Source organism: Melanerpes formicivorus, unplaced genomic scaffold (genome assembly GCF_026170545.1).
Source record: "Melanerpes formicivorus ecotype bairdi unplaced genomic scaffold, bMelFor1.0.p_v2 SCAF_5, whole genome shotgun sequence".
Taxonomy (NCBI): domain Eukaryota; kingdom Metazoa; phylum Chordata; class Aves; order Piciformes; family Picidae; genus Melanerpes; species Melanerpes formicivorus.
In genome coordinates, this window is record NW_027142357.1 from 35,580,086 (window position 1) to 35,594,253 (window position 14,168).

The 14,168-nt window shown below is 45.9% G+C and overlaps 1 protein-coding gene, 7 non-coding genes and 1 pseudogene across 12 annotated transcripts in view; all 9 read right to left on the minus strand.

Moving 5' to 3' along the window:
- Positions 1-301: 301 nt before the first annotated feature.
- The window catches only part of ZRANB3 (zinc finger RANBP2-type containing 3), a 61,390-nt gene continuing 47,523 nt past the window's right edge, over positions 302-14,168 (minus strand). For all 5 annotated transcript variants that reach the window (XM_068139129.1, XM_068139126.1, XM_068139127.1 and 2 more), the window contains 6 exons: positions 8,132-8,233; positions 4,976-5,118; positions 4,085-4,210; positions 3,015-3,402; positions 1,672-1,803; positions 302-1,181 (listed from right to left, as the gene is read on the minus strand). In XM_068139129.1, the coding sequence (XP_067995230.1) occupies positions 1,083-1,181; positions 1,672-1,803; positions 3,015-3,402; positions 4,085-4,210; positions 4,976-5,118; positions 8,132-8,233 (990 nt within the window). In that variant the 3' untranslated portion in view covers positions 302-1,082. The remainder of the gene's footprint in view (positions 1,182-1,671; positions 1,804-3,014; positions 3,403-4,084; positions 4,211-4,975; positions 5,119-8,131; positions 8,234-14,168) is intronic.
- Positions 9,354-9,472, minus strand: LOC137441545 (5S ribosomal RNA). Its single transcript, XR_010987426.1, has one exon. It is a non-coding gene; the product is annotated as a 5S ribosomal RNA (ribosomal RNA).
- LOC137441549 (5S ribosomal RNA) lies at positions 9,993-10,103 on the minus strand (annotated as a pseudogene).
- LOC137441563 (5S ribosomal RNA) lies at positions 10,624-10,742 on the minus strand. The gene has a single exon (XR_010987441.1). It is a non-coding gene; the product is annotated as a 5S ribosomal RNA (ribosomal RNA).
- LOC137441557 (5S ribosomal RNA) lies at positions 11,261-11,379 on the minus strand. Its single transcript, XR_010987435.1, has one exon. It is a non-coding gene; the product is annotated as a 5S ribosomal RNA (ribosomal RNA).
- LOC137441546 (5S ribosomal RNA) lies at positions 11,890-12,008 on the minus strand. Its single transcript, XR_010987427.1, has one exon. It is a non-coding gene; the product is annotated as a 5S ribosomal RNA (ribosomal RNA).
- Positions 12,526-12,644, minus strand: LOC137441561 (5S ribosomal RNA). Its single transcript, XR_010987439.1, has one exon. It is a non-coding gene; the product is annotated as a 5S ribosomal RNA (ribosomal RNA).
- LOC137441548 (5S ribosomal RNA) lies at positions 13,165-13,283 on the minus strand. Its single transcript, XR_010987429.1, has one exon. It is a non-coding gene; the product is annotated as a 5S ribosomal RNA (ribosomal RNA).
- LOC137441547 (5S ribosomal RNA) lies at positions 13,796-13,914 on the minus strand. Its single transcript, XR_010987428.1, has one exon. It is a non-coding gene; the product is annotated as a 5S ribosomal RNA (ribosomal RNA).

Sequence of the window (14,168 nt, forward strand, 5' to 3'; positions counted from 1 at the left end):
AGCTGTCTCTGCTGGAATCATCCGGTTAGTTTCACTGCAGAAAATGGCAGATTCCTGACGCTGCCTTATCTGAAAGCTAAGTAGCTGAGAAAAAGAATATTTAGAACTTGTAAGAATTTTTCTTGTAAGGATAACCCAGGAGGCTTTTCTGCCCAATTTAACTAGATGTACTTGAAACTGTAGTCATGTACTTTGAGAAGAGGGGGTAGTGTAGGGGTGTGCTTTATATGCTCCTCACTACTGCATTACAACATTCAAAGAGTGAGGGAAAAACAGATGAAGCATTAAAAACATCACCAGGAAAACCAGAAATGTGTTTATTTGAGGAAAGCTGAAGTAACTGTGAAGAAAGCTACGTAAAATGGTCCAAAATAATCAGCATCTCTGCAGCCTTGTTCAGGGGAATGTGACTAACATTTGCCAGAAACTATCATTGGTAATATTTATTGTTCCTTAGTATGGATAAGTTTCTAATACAAGCTGGTTTAAATAAGAACAGATTCAATACACATTAATTCCTAAATGCCAAAGCCCTATGAGCAAGGCCGAGTGCCAACAGTAGGCCTTTCACAGCTGATGAGAACCGTGTAAGACAATTTTAGAAGACAAATCACTCCTGCTATTTTTGCCATAGATACAAAAGCCTGTGTCTTGTACAGCAGTATTGGAATCTGAACCAAGAAAAGACTTTGAATTCTGCTATCTTCTTGGTACACAACTATGCCCAGTACATAATGAACCTAATGAAAGTTTCAACAAAATTTCCTGGAATTCTTGCAGCTGTAACTCTGCTGTCACAGGAAAACAGCAATGCTTTAAACTCACACTGCAGTTCCAGAGATTTAGCTTTAAACCACAGGGTCCTAAAAAATACAACCATGATCAAGTACTTTGGATGTCCTCACCCAAGGCCACCTGACAATTAGTGTTATAAACAATGACTTGGTTTTAATTCCTGATTTTCTTCCCTCTACTACCACCCTGACAGACTACAAAGGTGCTTTTTTTAAGTCAGTGCATGACAAAAAGTGGTGGAACTGTGCTGGTTTCTAAGATACAGTGTAAGGGAATGGATTTTGCACTCACATCTTCACAAAGAACTTGGTGATATCACAGCTGTGCTTTGTGGCTAAAGAACGTCTCTTCAGCTGGCTTCTTTCCTTGGCCTGCTTTGCTGTTCTCTGCAGAAGAGACAGACAGGTTGGGTCAGTGTTGTTACTTGGTAACAGCATGCTCAGGGGAAAAGCACTGGCCACCGTAACACTTCAGTCTAATTTCACTGTGGGTAGCATCATAAGGTGACATTTTCCCAAGCCTAGAGGAGACTGTTGTGTTGTAATAAATTAATGTCCCTTTCCACCTTCACTGTATGGGATGGAGAGGCTGGTAGTACAGGGGCTGGGGAGGGACCTACCTACCATCTGCTGCCACCAAGCGCTGCCTGCCCCCACGTCATCCCCTTGGACATGGGAGAAAGACTCACCTGAGGGGTCAAGCAGGGTGAGATGGTGCCAGACTTGCATGGGGTGGTTGCAAGCTCAGGGTCAGGCTATGTTAATTCTAGGGGTCCCTGCACCCAATATACTTCTGTGGTGTGGTAAATGTCACCCTGGTGCAGATGCCACAGCACTTCTCTGTGAGAGGGTGAGGATGTCTGACAGCACTACTCACCTCTCTGTGGCAGACTGTACACAGAGTCTGAAGGTTCACCAGGGAGCACTGTCCTCCTCCACTATAAACAGGCTTGATGTGGTCTACCTGCCAGAACTGTCCTTCTGTTGGGTTTGTTATTATTTCATTCAGCTGCAGTAAACAAAGGACATGACATTAGAAGTGTTAGATACTCCTTCTGAACATGTGTGTTCTGTTAGAATGAGAGGATAATTCAGGGGAGCAGCTCTTTATGGTTGTCATCAGAAGGCAAGCAAGCATTAGCATTTTTCTGTTACTCCCACTGAACAAGCAAACAACTATAACTTCAGCTGGCAGATTTTCTCCTAGCCTGCAGCATGAAGCACATCAGTGAATCAAGGAAAGACAAAGTGGAAGGTTCAGTTTCTTTAGTGGCAGAGTAGCTCACCTTCAATGCCACTGTATCATCAAGTGCTAATATTAAAACCAAATACAAATAAACAAGTAAAAATGTGCAATAGCTTAAAGCAGACTCCAGCTAGGTGCCTGTCATGTAAGGTTTTGATCAAGACAGTGGGAATTGTACTATGGAGCACTCTGAAACCTCAGGTGAGAAGGCCAAATGTCAGCTTTCAGAAGGTAACTTAACCACAACAGAGAGTCAGGTTACCAGGCTTTAAGAAGCCCTCACTCCACCAACTCTCAGTCTTTCAGAAGCGCACCACCTTACTTTACAAAGCTGCAAGCAACAGAGCTGATCTGCATACAAGTAACAATAAATTACTTTTTCTTTTGCAAGTTTCAGTGGGGCCTGCAGAATTTATTTAACAGTTTAGAACTGACAGCTTCTGAAGCAGAATTTCAACACTGCAACAGAAAATGAAATAGCATTTTAGTTTCTGAATAAAAATAGCACTTCTCAAAGGAATATTCTGCCTCCCTGCTCCACTGCCTTCAAGCCAGTGAAGAGGCAATCACACTGTAGAAGAATAGTGGTGGTATGGAATGCATTTGGAGGAGCTGTGCCAACTGGCTTTTGTTAAGCCCCCAGCAAACGCGCTGCAAAGTAGGAATAACTTAGCACTGCTAGACTACATCCATTCTTAAATGGTTTCATAACCCACAAGTTCATCAACAAAGTGCATTTCAAGTACAACCAACTGTGGTATTTACATCCACCCCTAAGGAAGCAGAATCCTGATGCCTGCACCTTTCAGAGATGAAAAATGTGTTAGAAAACATTGGGATTTCTTTTCTTTCTAAATTTTTTAGGGATTTGCTTTTTCTTACTCTGTTGTGGGTGCCAAGTTAACTTCAATCTTAAACCTGTAAGAACTTTTTTAACAGGTTAGCTGTTACTGCTTAACAATCAGTACTAGTACCTGCCCAAGCGGAAGCTGAGACATCCAAGAACTCTCCAGAAGTTTCTTTCGCTGATTCTTGGGAGCATCTCTGACACTGAGATAGAGCTCCTGGGCATTTTGATTACAAAGCTGGCAAACTCCATGTTCAGTTTCAAACACTTTAGTCCTCAGGTAGCTCTGACTGGAGCGAATGGAGAAGTCCTCCTGGCAAGCGTGAGAGCAGAACCGTGTGTCCCAGGCACTGGCCTGGCAGCCTGGCTCTGCTGTGGGCTGTTGACAGCTAAGACAGAGGGGCTTCTCCTGGCTGTCCAGGGCTTGCAGATAGCCTTTGGGTGGGGAGGAGCCTTCAGCTTTAGTCTGCTCTGAAGGAGGAGCTGAGGGGCCTTTTCTGTTCTCTGAAAGCATCCTGTTTGCAGAGAACAAAGTACAGTTGTTAATAAAGGAGGTATTCAGCAACACAGTTCAGTAGATTTTTATGCACTGTATATTTCCATAAGATATATTTAATGCTCTGAAATACCGATTTTAGCTGAAATAGTATCTTGGTCACACTGATTCCTGTGGCGCTTGGCTTATGTTTCCATTTAAACAGAACTGGACAATAGAAGAGATTCTTCTTTTGAACATTTTCATACATTTACACATGTGCATGGAGTGGTTAGCTGAAATAATGTTGTATTTAAAAAGAAAATGGTGGTTTCTGTCAGGCATTACACATGTAACATGTAAAATATTTCAGCCCCCTCATGAATAGAATTAAAAGAAACATCTTAATGGAATATTTCAAGGTGGCATGATGTCCCCAATTTGCTGTTCACTTCACAAGCAGGCCTGAGCTAAAGTTCTTTTTTTCTTTAAATGAATTGTGTAGCTATATCCTTGTTTAGTTCTAATCAGACTCAGCTAATTAGCAGCTATGTCAGCAAACAACAGATGTAATCTGAATTACTCCACTAGCTTATTAGGTAAGAAACTTGCTGTAGTGTCAGGCACTCTATTTCAGCAAGGTAAACACAGCGAATTAATTTTGCAGCTGGATCAATCTGTGGAGGAGGAGCTTCATCACCTTGTTGCAGGAATAAACTTACATTGTGGAAGGATCTGATTGTTCAGCAGAAGCATTTTCTCTGTCTTTGGAGATGAGGCGCACGCTGCCCCCGCTGCTGCTGGCTTTGCTAAGCGAGGCTGCTGCTACATCCCCCTTGGTCAGGTACCTAGAACAATGCAAAACTCTGTCAGTACTACAAAGGGAAGAACCTTGGCTGCAGCAAGACTAGTACGACCTATTCTCTTAAGACTCTCCTCATTTCCCAGATGAGAAGTTACTAAGTTGGGGAGAACATAGTTCACCATCATACTTCCTTATTAAATAATTTATCTTTTCCTGAAACAAGATTCAGCTCTACCCAGCAAACAGGTAAGTTGCTTTGTCTATAACAATTAAAAACTTAATCTGGTGTTGCCTGGCAGGGATATAGTCTCATTTCAGTGAAGTTTCCCAGCAAGGAAAACAATAGTTTTGAGAAATGTCACCCACAGAGAACAGAAGTGTTTAAATTAAAAATGAGTATCAGACAGCACTGGAGTAGGCTGTGAATTATGAATAAAGCACTTCACCACTGATGGCAACTGGTGATTTATTTCTGCTTCCAGGTCACGAAAACAAGATTGTTTGACCTCATTTTTCTATTGAGTCCCTGAGGTCAGGATTTTTCCTCTAAAATCTCTGGCAAGTTCCAGATGTTTAACGATGCAGCACAGCAAAGCCAGCACTGCTGCTGAAAGCGGCACAGTGCCACGCAGGGAAGCAGACGCTTCCAGTCCAGCAAATTTACTGACATGCTTGGCGCCTGCATTTGTCACTGTGTCAAGAAATCACACAAGGACTGCTTCAGTCTCAGCATCATTCCACTGGAAGTTAAATATATCAAACTTCCTGCAGCAGTTAGTAAGGGGAAGAGGAACTAAACCCCACATACCTTTTTGTGCTGCTGGCCACTGACTGCTTTTTAGACAGCTCCTCTGCAGCATGAATAGGACTACAAAACATCTGACCACTTTTTCTGACAATCCTCTGCTTCATTGCTGTTAGGTGACTCCATTCTTTCACAAATCTCAGTATCTGGTAGAGAATGTTACTGTCAGCAGCACGACAAGCATCACACAGAACTAATTAATTATAGTCAAAGAGTGCTACACATTCAGACATTCAAAATTGGCTGAAAACAGCTGCTGTGATCAGAGATGGTCCCTTCAGGTCATTTTTCACAGCAGTTGCAACCCCACACTATTAGCTGCTGAAGAATTCCAACAGCTTTGGTACTGACTGCAAGACTGGTATGTGTTGATCCAGAAGACAGAAAATAAGGCCAGAAACAGCCTTTACTAATCAAAGTTATAGTGACGGGAGAAGGGTTTCTTGATAAAGCCTCAGGTAAACATTTCTTATGTAAGCAAGACTTTACTGATGGGAAAAGCAAACATGCAAAGGAGTTTTCTTCTTACAACAGCCATCCTGCTGTTGCAGCTAGTCAACAAGAAAAATTTGCTCCTCTACTTGAACAATATTTAGAATTGGGCTTACAACCTTTCTTCTTTCCTCCCCTTTAACCAAACATGCTTAACATTGGATTAATAAGCTGCAGTGTACAGCCTCCTAATGTGTTCAGTTTTGGGCCCCTCACTATAAGAAGGACATTGAGGTGCTGCAGGGTGTCCAAAGAGGAGCAACTAAGCTGGTGAAGGGCCTTCAACACAAGTCTAGTGAGGAACAGCTGAGGGAAATGGGGTTGTTTAGTCTTCAGAAAAGGAGGCTGAAGGCAGACCTCATCACCCTCTACAACTACCTCAAAGGAGGCTGGAGAGAGGTGGGGGTTGGTCTCTTCTCACATGTGACAAGTGACAGGACATGAGGAAACAGTCTCAAGTTGTGCCAGGTTGAATATTAGGAAAATGGTTATCAAGCATTGTAACAGGCTGCCCAGGGAGGTGGTGGAGTCACCATCCCTGGAGGTATTTAAAAGGTGTGTGGATGTGGTGCTTAGGGACATGGTTTAGTGGTAGTAGCTTAGCAGTAGTTGTGCCATGGTTTAGTCATGAGGTGCTGGGTGACAGGTTGGACCTGATGATCTCTGAAGTCTCTTCCAACCTTGGTGATTCTGTGAACAGTATTTCAGAACAAGAATGTAGACCATAGCACAATATTAACCAACTTTTCTTATTTTGCATTTAGAACCTGAAAGTATAATAAAGATTCTCAGAGGCACTTAATTTCTGGTACTGAATCTAAGATGGTTTTTAATAGGCTAGAGAGACAAAACAAAAAAAATCCTTTGAAACTGTAACTGACAGGACTAGTATGTTTAATGGATTACCTCAATAAAATGTAACCACAGAACAGTGAGGAGTGAGGGGGAAAAAACTGTTCCATATAGGAATTTAGAATTTATAACATGACTGTTTGCTTCAGCATGTGTAGAGAAGAAAAAGTATTTCATCCCATAATTTCTGCAAGAGAAAACGAATGGGAGTAACACTGTAACAACTGAACAAGTGGCTTTGTTGGTTTTTTCCCCATTCTGTTTCCCTACTCTTCCTCACCAACTTGCAGCTACCTGTAGCAGCCGGTGTCATGCTGTGGCTGAAAATGGACTATGGGAAGAATAAACACATTGTGCAGCATGGACTTTATTGTGACTTCAGCTTTATCTGGGAACAAACTTCCATACTTCAAGATTGGCAACGATGTTCCTTTTCTCCTTGGAGTGTTTTTACATGGTAAATGTTAACAGTGCACAGATGAGCCTCACTTTCTCAGAGTTGGAGCAGCAAGAAAGAAGACAAGGAAATGGCAGGATATAATGGAAACAGAAAGAAGAAGGTAGTTCCTTGATTCTTATTGGGAACATTTACCAATACAGATCTTCTAATCTAGAGGAGAAATTCCACAAAGCAGAGCCACCCCTGCCCACAAACACAGGATTCTCAACTTGTCTTTTCAGCCTAGCAAATAGCTTTGGAGTCCTTTGGCAACGCTTGTGTTACACACTCATTAACTGCTGCACAGAACTGTTGGTTGTATCAGGCAGGTACCAGTCTCAGAAATTAAATTTCCAGCCCTGCTGGAAAACCTTCTGAAAAAGAATCAGTTCCATTCCTACATGACAGAATCTAATTTTCCAAATTATATTGCTCTTTAAATGGAAAAGACAGTTAAGAATTAAGCAGATAATGATGCACATCTAATTTAACTTCTCTATTTCCTTACTTCAGTACTTGGGTTTACAATGTTAATGTTCTCCTCATTATGAATGTGATCTTTATTCCTGAATTAACTGAAGCTCCATGTCTCAGTGAAGCTGCACCCTGCACTGCTTTGGAAAGTGTTAGAAGCCCCAAGGAAGAAGTGAGAGTGGAGGCCTGCTCAGAACTGTGGCTCTGATACAGTCTAGCACATTCTTCTTCATAATCTGCCTCGTTTAATTCATAACCTTTAAAAAAGCTGTTTTGTTGACTTATGAATGTTAGCTACTAACCCTGTAAATGGGAAGTTAAATGATGCCTGGTTGATTCCATCTACTGAAATGTTAACAGGAGGTGTGATAATTTGCTCAAGTAACAGACTGCATAATTAATATTTACATCAACATTTATGAGATCTGCTTGCATTGATGAAACTGTGCCTAGATCCCAAGGTTTGGAATTGTTCTGCATTAATTAAAAAAGCTCAAAGTCCCATTAAATGCACAGAATCACACAGAATACATCTGCTTGGAAGAGACCTCGAAGATCATCCAGTCTAACCCTTGACCCAGCACTGAATGGTCAACACTAAACCATGTCCCCTAAGTTACAGGTTTACAGGCTGCTGAAACACCTCCAGGGATGGTGACTCCACCACAGCCCTGGGCTGACATTCCAATGTTTGATAACCCTTTCAGTGAAGAATATTTCCTAACATCCAGCCTGAACCTCCCCCAGTGCAACTTGAAACCATTTCCCCTAGTCCTCACACTTGCCACCAAGAAGAGATTGACCTCCTCCTCACTCCAACCTTCCTTCAGGTAGCTGTAGAGAGTGATGAGGTCTGCCCTCAGCCTCCTCTATATCAGTGTGCCGGTAGAGTTTGTTCTTACCAGTGAGCGATTTCGCTTATGCTGGAAGGTGTCTGGTAAATCCTCCCAGTTATCCAGCTGTATGTCCAATGGAATGAAATTATGGTTCAGTGGTTCACCATCCTAGACAAGCAAACAGTTTTGTTTACAGATGCAATGAAATACAGCCTAGAAAGAAGATACCTGTTTCAAGTGAATTATCCTCCCTTTCTACTCCATTTAGTCCCTCAAGGTAAGATTTTCCCAGAAACAAACAATAAGCCACAGATGTATGATAATAGGGCAGATGGAAGAAATATGACTGACAGCAATATACCTGAAAGTAAACAGGGTGAACATTTTCAATGTATCTGCATTTCCTTCGTTGCAGATTATTTAAGGCAGTTTGTGTCTGAACTAAAAAGATGAAATTAGAACCCTCTTGATTAAATTTCCAAGGGAAATGAATGATTGTAGATTTGAGAATGGCACTTCATTACAATTTGAAGTCAGAATCGTAGATACAGCATTGTTTATTATCCTTAACTTGTTTCTTTAAGTGTCTGAACAAGTGCTCCTCCACTTCATCTTTAAAGAACAAGTTGTCCCAGAGGGTACATATGACCCAGGAACTCAATGATGATCTGCAAATGTTCAAAAGAATGAGTCACAGCAGAATTCCCCAGTGTTCATTGGAAAGCTTTTGTGTGTATCTGCTATAATGAAACTCTAACGGAAGCCAAAACCAACCCAGACCAATATACAGTTGCCCAAATTCCACGCAAAGTGCATCACTGTTTTGCCAGCTGTATCAGCCAATTGAAAATGAATTATCTCAAGGACTTGCCCTCAGTTATTAGTGATGCTTTGCAGTTGCACTTGAATACACTGACTCATTTAGCAGCTTTGAAAGAAAGTTCTCAGTAATCATTTCTATCCCTTAAAATCAGGAAGTGCAAAGTCCTGACTCTCCCTGGAAAAATGACATGGAAATTTGACAGTTGTCAGTTTCCATACTGCTATTACAATGGCAGATTAATGATAATGTCTTTTATTCAGGTAGTAATTGACTTTTACACTCAATAAACTACCACGCTCCCACCCTGCTGAGCCCACCAGAAGAGTGCCACACAAGTCCAACAAAGGGCCACCCAACATCCACCACCAGCAAGAAGGCTGCGGACACACGCCTGCCGCTGCCACTCCAAACCAGAGAATGCAACCTCCCAAAACTAAAATCAGGCGGCCCAGGCAAAGCGGCAAAAGCCTACAGCACCCAGTATTCCCAGGCAGTCTCCCATCCAAGTACTAACTGGGCCCAACCCTGCTTAGCTTCCGAGATCAGACGGGATCGGGCGCTCTCAGGGTGGTGTGGCCGTAGGCACTGCAGCAGCTGCCAACAGGCCTCTCGTGCTACCCACACAGCCCTCAACACCCCAACACTCACACTCACCCCTGCACACAGAATCCCAGACAACACACCCACCTCACACACAACCACCACAAAGCAGAACACTCCCCCCCCCACACACACACATTGCTCATTCATGCAAAAACAACCCTCTCAAAGCAACACACAACCCTAGGACCCATGCCTCAACAATGAGCCATGACAACGGACCCTCCACAACATTACCCACACCTACTCCTACAACATCACCTACCACCACACCTGCACATCCACTTCATAATACTGCTGACTCAATTAGTTATGCAAAATAATGCTCACTGAAATGCCATTATGTTCTTACCCGGTTGACCAGCCCAGTGGACCATCATGCTAGTCCAACTCAAGACCATGCCACTGTTGTCACCACAATGCTGCCCCTCTACAATACCTAATACACAGGTCCCCCATACCAAAATCAGGCTGTCCTGGCAAAGGTGCCTGCAAAAAGGCAAAAGCCTACAGCACCCCAAGCAGTCTCCCATCCAAGTACTAACTGGGCCCAACCCTGCTTAGCTTCCGAGATCAGACGGGATCGGGCGCTCTCAGGGTGGTGTGGCCGTAGGCACTGCAGCAGCTGCCAACAGGCCTCTCGTGCTACCCACACAGCCCTCAACACCCCAACACTCACACTCACCCCTGCACAAAGGCCTCACAAACATTGCACCCACCTCACACACAGTCACCACACACCAGAACACACCCCCCCTCACACACACATTGCTCCCTCATGCAAAAACAGCCTGCTCAAACACACACAACCCTACAATTCACGCTACAACACTCAACCATGACACAGCACCCTCCACAGCATCTCCTACACCTACCCCTACAACATCACCCACCACCACACCTCCACAATCCACTTCACAACACTCCTGCACCCCTCAGATACCAAAAACCGTGCAGTGAAATGCCACCACGCTGATCCACCCAGAGGACTCTCAGATTAGTCCAACAGACAGCCACCCAACATGCATCAATAGCAGAAACAAGTGCATGAGCCATGTTGCAGCTGCCAGTCCAAACCCTGCTGCTCCTGCAGCCACCCAAAACTAAAATAAAGCTGCCCTGGCACAGCGGCAAAAGCCTGCAGCACCCAGTATTCCCAGGCAGTCTCCCATCCAAGTACTAACTGGGCCCAACCCTGCTTAGCTTCCGAGATCAGACGGGATCGGGCGCTCTCAGGGTGGTGTGGCCGTAGGCACTGCAGCAGCTGCCAACAGGCCTCTCGTGCTACCCACACAGCCCTCAACACCCCAACACTCACACTCACCCCTGCACACAGACTCCCAGAAAACACTCCCACCTCACACACAACCACCACAAAGCAGAACACTCCCCCCCACACACACACATTGCTCATTCATGCAAAAACAACCCTCTCAAAGCAACACACAACCCTAGGACCCATGCCTCAACAAGGAGCCATGACAACGGACCCTCCACAACATTACCCACACCTACTCCTACAACATCACCTACCACCACACCTGCACATCCACTTCATGATACTGCTGACCCAATTAGTTATGCAAAATAATGCTCACTGAAATGCCATTATGTTCTTACACTGTTGACCAGCCCAGTGGACCATCATGCTAGTCCAACTCAAGACCATGCCACAGTTGTCAGCACAATGCTGCCCCTCTACAATACCTAACACACAGGTCCCCTAGACTAAAATCAGGCTGCCCAGGCAAAGCTGCTTGCAAAGAGGCAAAAGCCTACAGCACCCAGTATTCCCAGGCAGTCTCCCATCCAAGTACTAACTGGGCCCAACCCTGCTTAGCTTCCGAGATCAGACGGGATCGGGCGCTCTCAGGGTGGTGTGGCCGTAGGCACTGCAGCAGCTGCCAACAGGCCTCTCGTGCTACCCACACAGCCCTCAACACCCCAATCCTCACACTCACCCCTGCAAAGGCCTCACAAACATCGCACCCACCTCACACATACATATGCATTGCTCCCTCCTGCAAAAACAGCCCTCTCAAATAACACACACAACCCTACAACCCATACTACAACATGCTCAACCATGATACCGGACTCTCCACAATATCACCCCCACCTGTCCTTACATCATGCACCACCATACCTGCACATCCAACTCACAACACTCCTGCTCACCTCAGATATCAAAAGTCCTCTCACAAAACAACACGATACTCCCACCCTGCCAACCCAGCCAGTAGAGTGCCACACAAGTCCAACAAAGGGCCACCCAACATCCATCCCCAGCAGCAAGAAGGCTGAGGAAACTACTTCTGCAGCTGCCACTCCAAACCTGGGAATGCAACCTCCCAAAACTAAAATAAAGCTGACCTAGCAAACCTGCCTGCAAAGAGGCAAAAGCCTACAGCACCCAGTATTCCCAGGCAGTCTCCCATCCAAGTACTAACTGGGCCCAATCCTGCTTAGCTTCCGAGATCAGACGGGATCGGGCGCTCTCAGGGTGGTGTGGCCGTAGGCACTGCAGCAGCTGCCAACAGGCCTCTCGTGCTACCCACACAGCCCTCAACACCCCAACACTCACACTCACCCCTGCACACAGACTCCCAGAAAACACTCCCACCTCACACACAGCCACCACAAAGCAGAACACCCCCCCCACACACACACATTGCTCATTCATGCAAAAACAACCCTCTCAAAGCAACACACAACCCTAGGACCCATGCCTCAACAATGAGCCATGACAACGGACCCTCCACAACATTACCCACACCTACTCCTACAACATCACCTACCACCACACCTGCACATCCACTTCATGGTACTGCTGACCCAATTAGTTATGCAAAATAATGCTCACTGAAATGCCATTATGTTCTTACACTGTTGACCAGCCCAGTGGACTATCAAGCTAGTCCAACTCAAGACCATGCCACAGTTGTCAGCACAATGCTGCCCCTCTACAATACCTAATACACAGGTCCCCCATACCAAAATCAGGCTGCCCAGGCAAAGCTGCCTGCAAAGAGGCAAAAGCCTACAGCACCCAGTATTCCCAGGCAGTCTCCCATCCAAGTACTAACTGGGCCCAACCCTGCTTAGCTTCCGAGATCAGACGGGATCGGGCGCTCTCAGGGTGGTGTGGCCGTAGGCACTGCAGCAGCTGCCAACAGGCCTCTCGTGCTACCCACACAGCCCTCAACACCCCAACACTCACACTCACCCCTGCACAAAGGCCTCACAAACATTGCACCCACCTCACACACAGTCACCACACACCAGAACACACCCCCCCTCACACACACATTGCTCCCTCATGCAAAAACAGCCTGCTCAAACACACACAACCCTACAATTCACGCTACAACACTCAACCATGACACAGCACCCTCCACAGCATCTCCTACACCTACCCCTACAACATCACCCACCACCACACCTCCACAATCCACTTCACAACACTCCTGCACCCCTCAGATACCAAAAACCGTGCAGTGAAATGCCACCACGCTGATCCACCCAGAGGACTCTCAGATTAGTCCAACAGACAGCCACCCAACATGCATCACCAGCAGAAACAAGTGCATGAGCCATGTTGCAGCTGCCAGTCCAAACCCTGCTGCTCCTGCAGCCACCCAAAACTAAAATAAAGCTGCCCTGGCAAAGCGGCAAAAGCCTGCAGCACCCAGTATTCCCAGGCAGTCTCCCATCCAAGTACTAACTGGGCCCAACCCTGCTTAGCTTCCGAGATCAGACGGGATCGGGCGCTCTCAGGGTGGTGTGGCTGTAGGCACTGCAGCAGCTGCCAACAGGCCTCTCGTGCTACCCACACAGCCCTCAACACCCCAATCCTCACACTCACCCCTGCAAAAAGGCCTCACAAACATCACACCCACCTCACACATACATATGCATTGCTCCCTCCTGCAAAAACAGCCCTCTCAAATAACACACACAACCCTACAACCCATACTACAACATGCTCAACCATGATACCGGACTCTCCACAATATCACCCCCACCTGTCCTTACATCATGCACCACCATACCTGCACATCCAACTCACAACACTCCTGCTCACCTCAGATATCAAAAGTCCTCTCACAAAACAACACGATACTCCCACGCTGCTAACCCAGCCAGTAGAGTGCCACATAAGTCCAACAAAGGGCCACCCAACATCCACCACCAGCAGCAAGAAGGTTGAGGACACTCCTTCTGCAGCTGCCACTCCAAACCTGAGAATGCACCCTCCCAAAACTAAAATAAAGCTGACCTAGCAAAATTGCCTGCAAAGAGGCAAAAGCCTACAGCACCCAGTATTCCCAGGCAGTCTCCCATCCAAGTACTAACTGGGCCCAATCCTGCTTAGCTTCCGAGATCAGACGGGATCGGGCGCTCTCAGGGTGGTGTGGCCGTAGGCACTGCAGCAGCTGCCAACAGGCCTCTCGTGCTACCCACACAGCCCTCAACACCCCAACACTCACACTCACCTCTGCACACAGACTCCCAGACAACACACCCACCTCACACACAACCACCACAAAGCAGAACACTCCCTCCCCCCCCCCCCCCCCATTGCTCATTCATGCAAAAACAACCCTCTCAAAGCAACACACAACCCTAGGACCCATGCCTCAACAAGGAGCCATGACAACGGACCCTCCACAACATTAC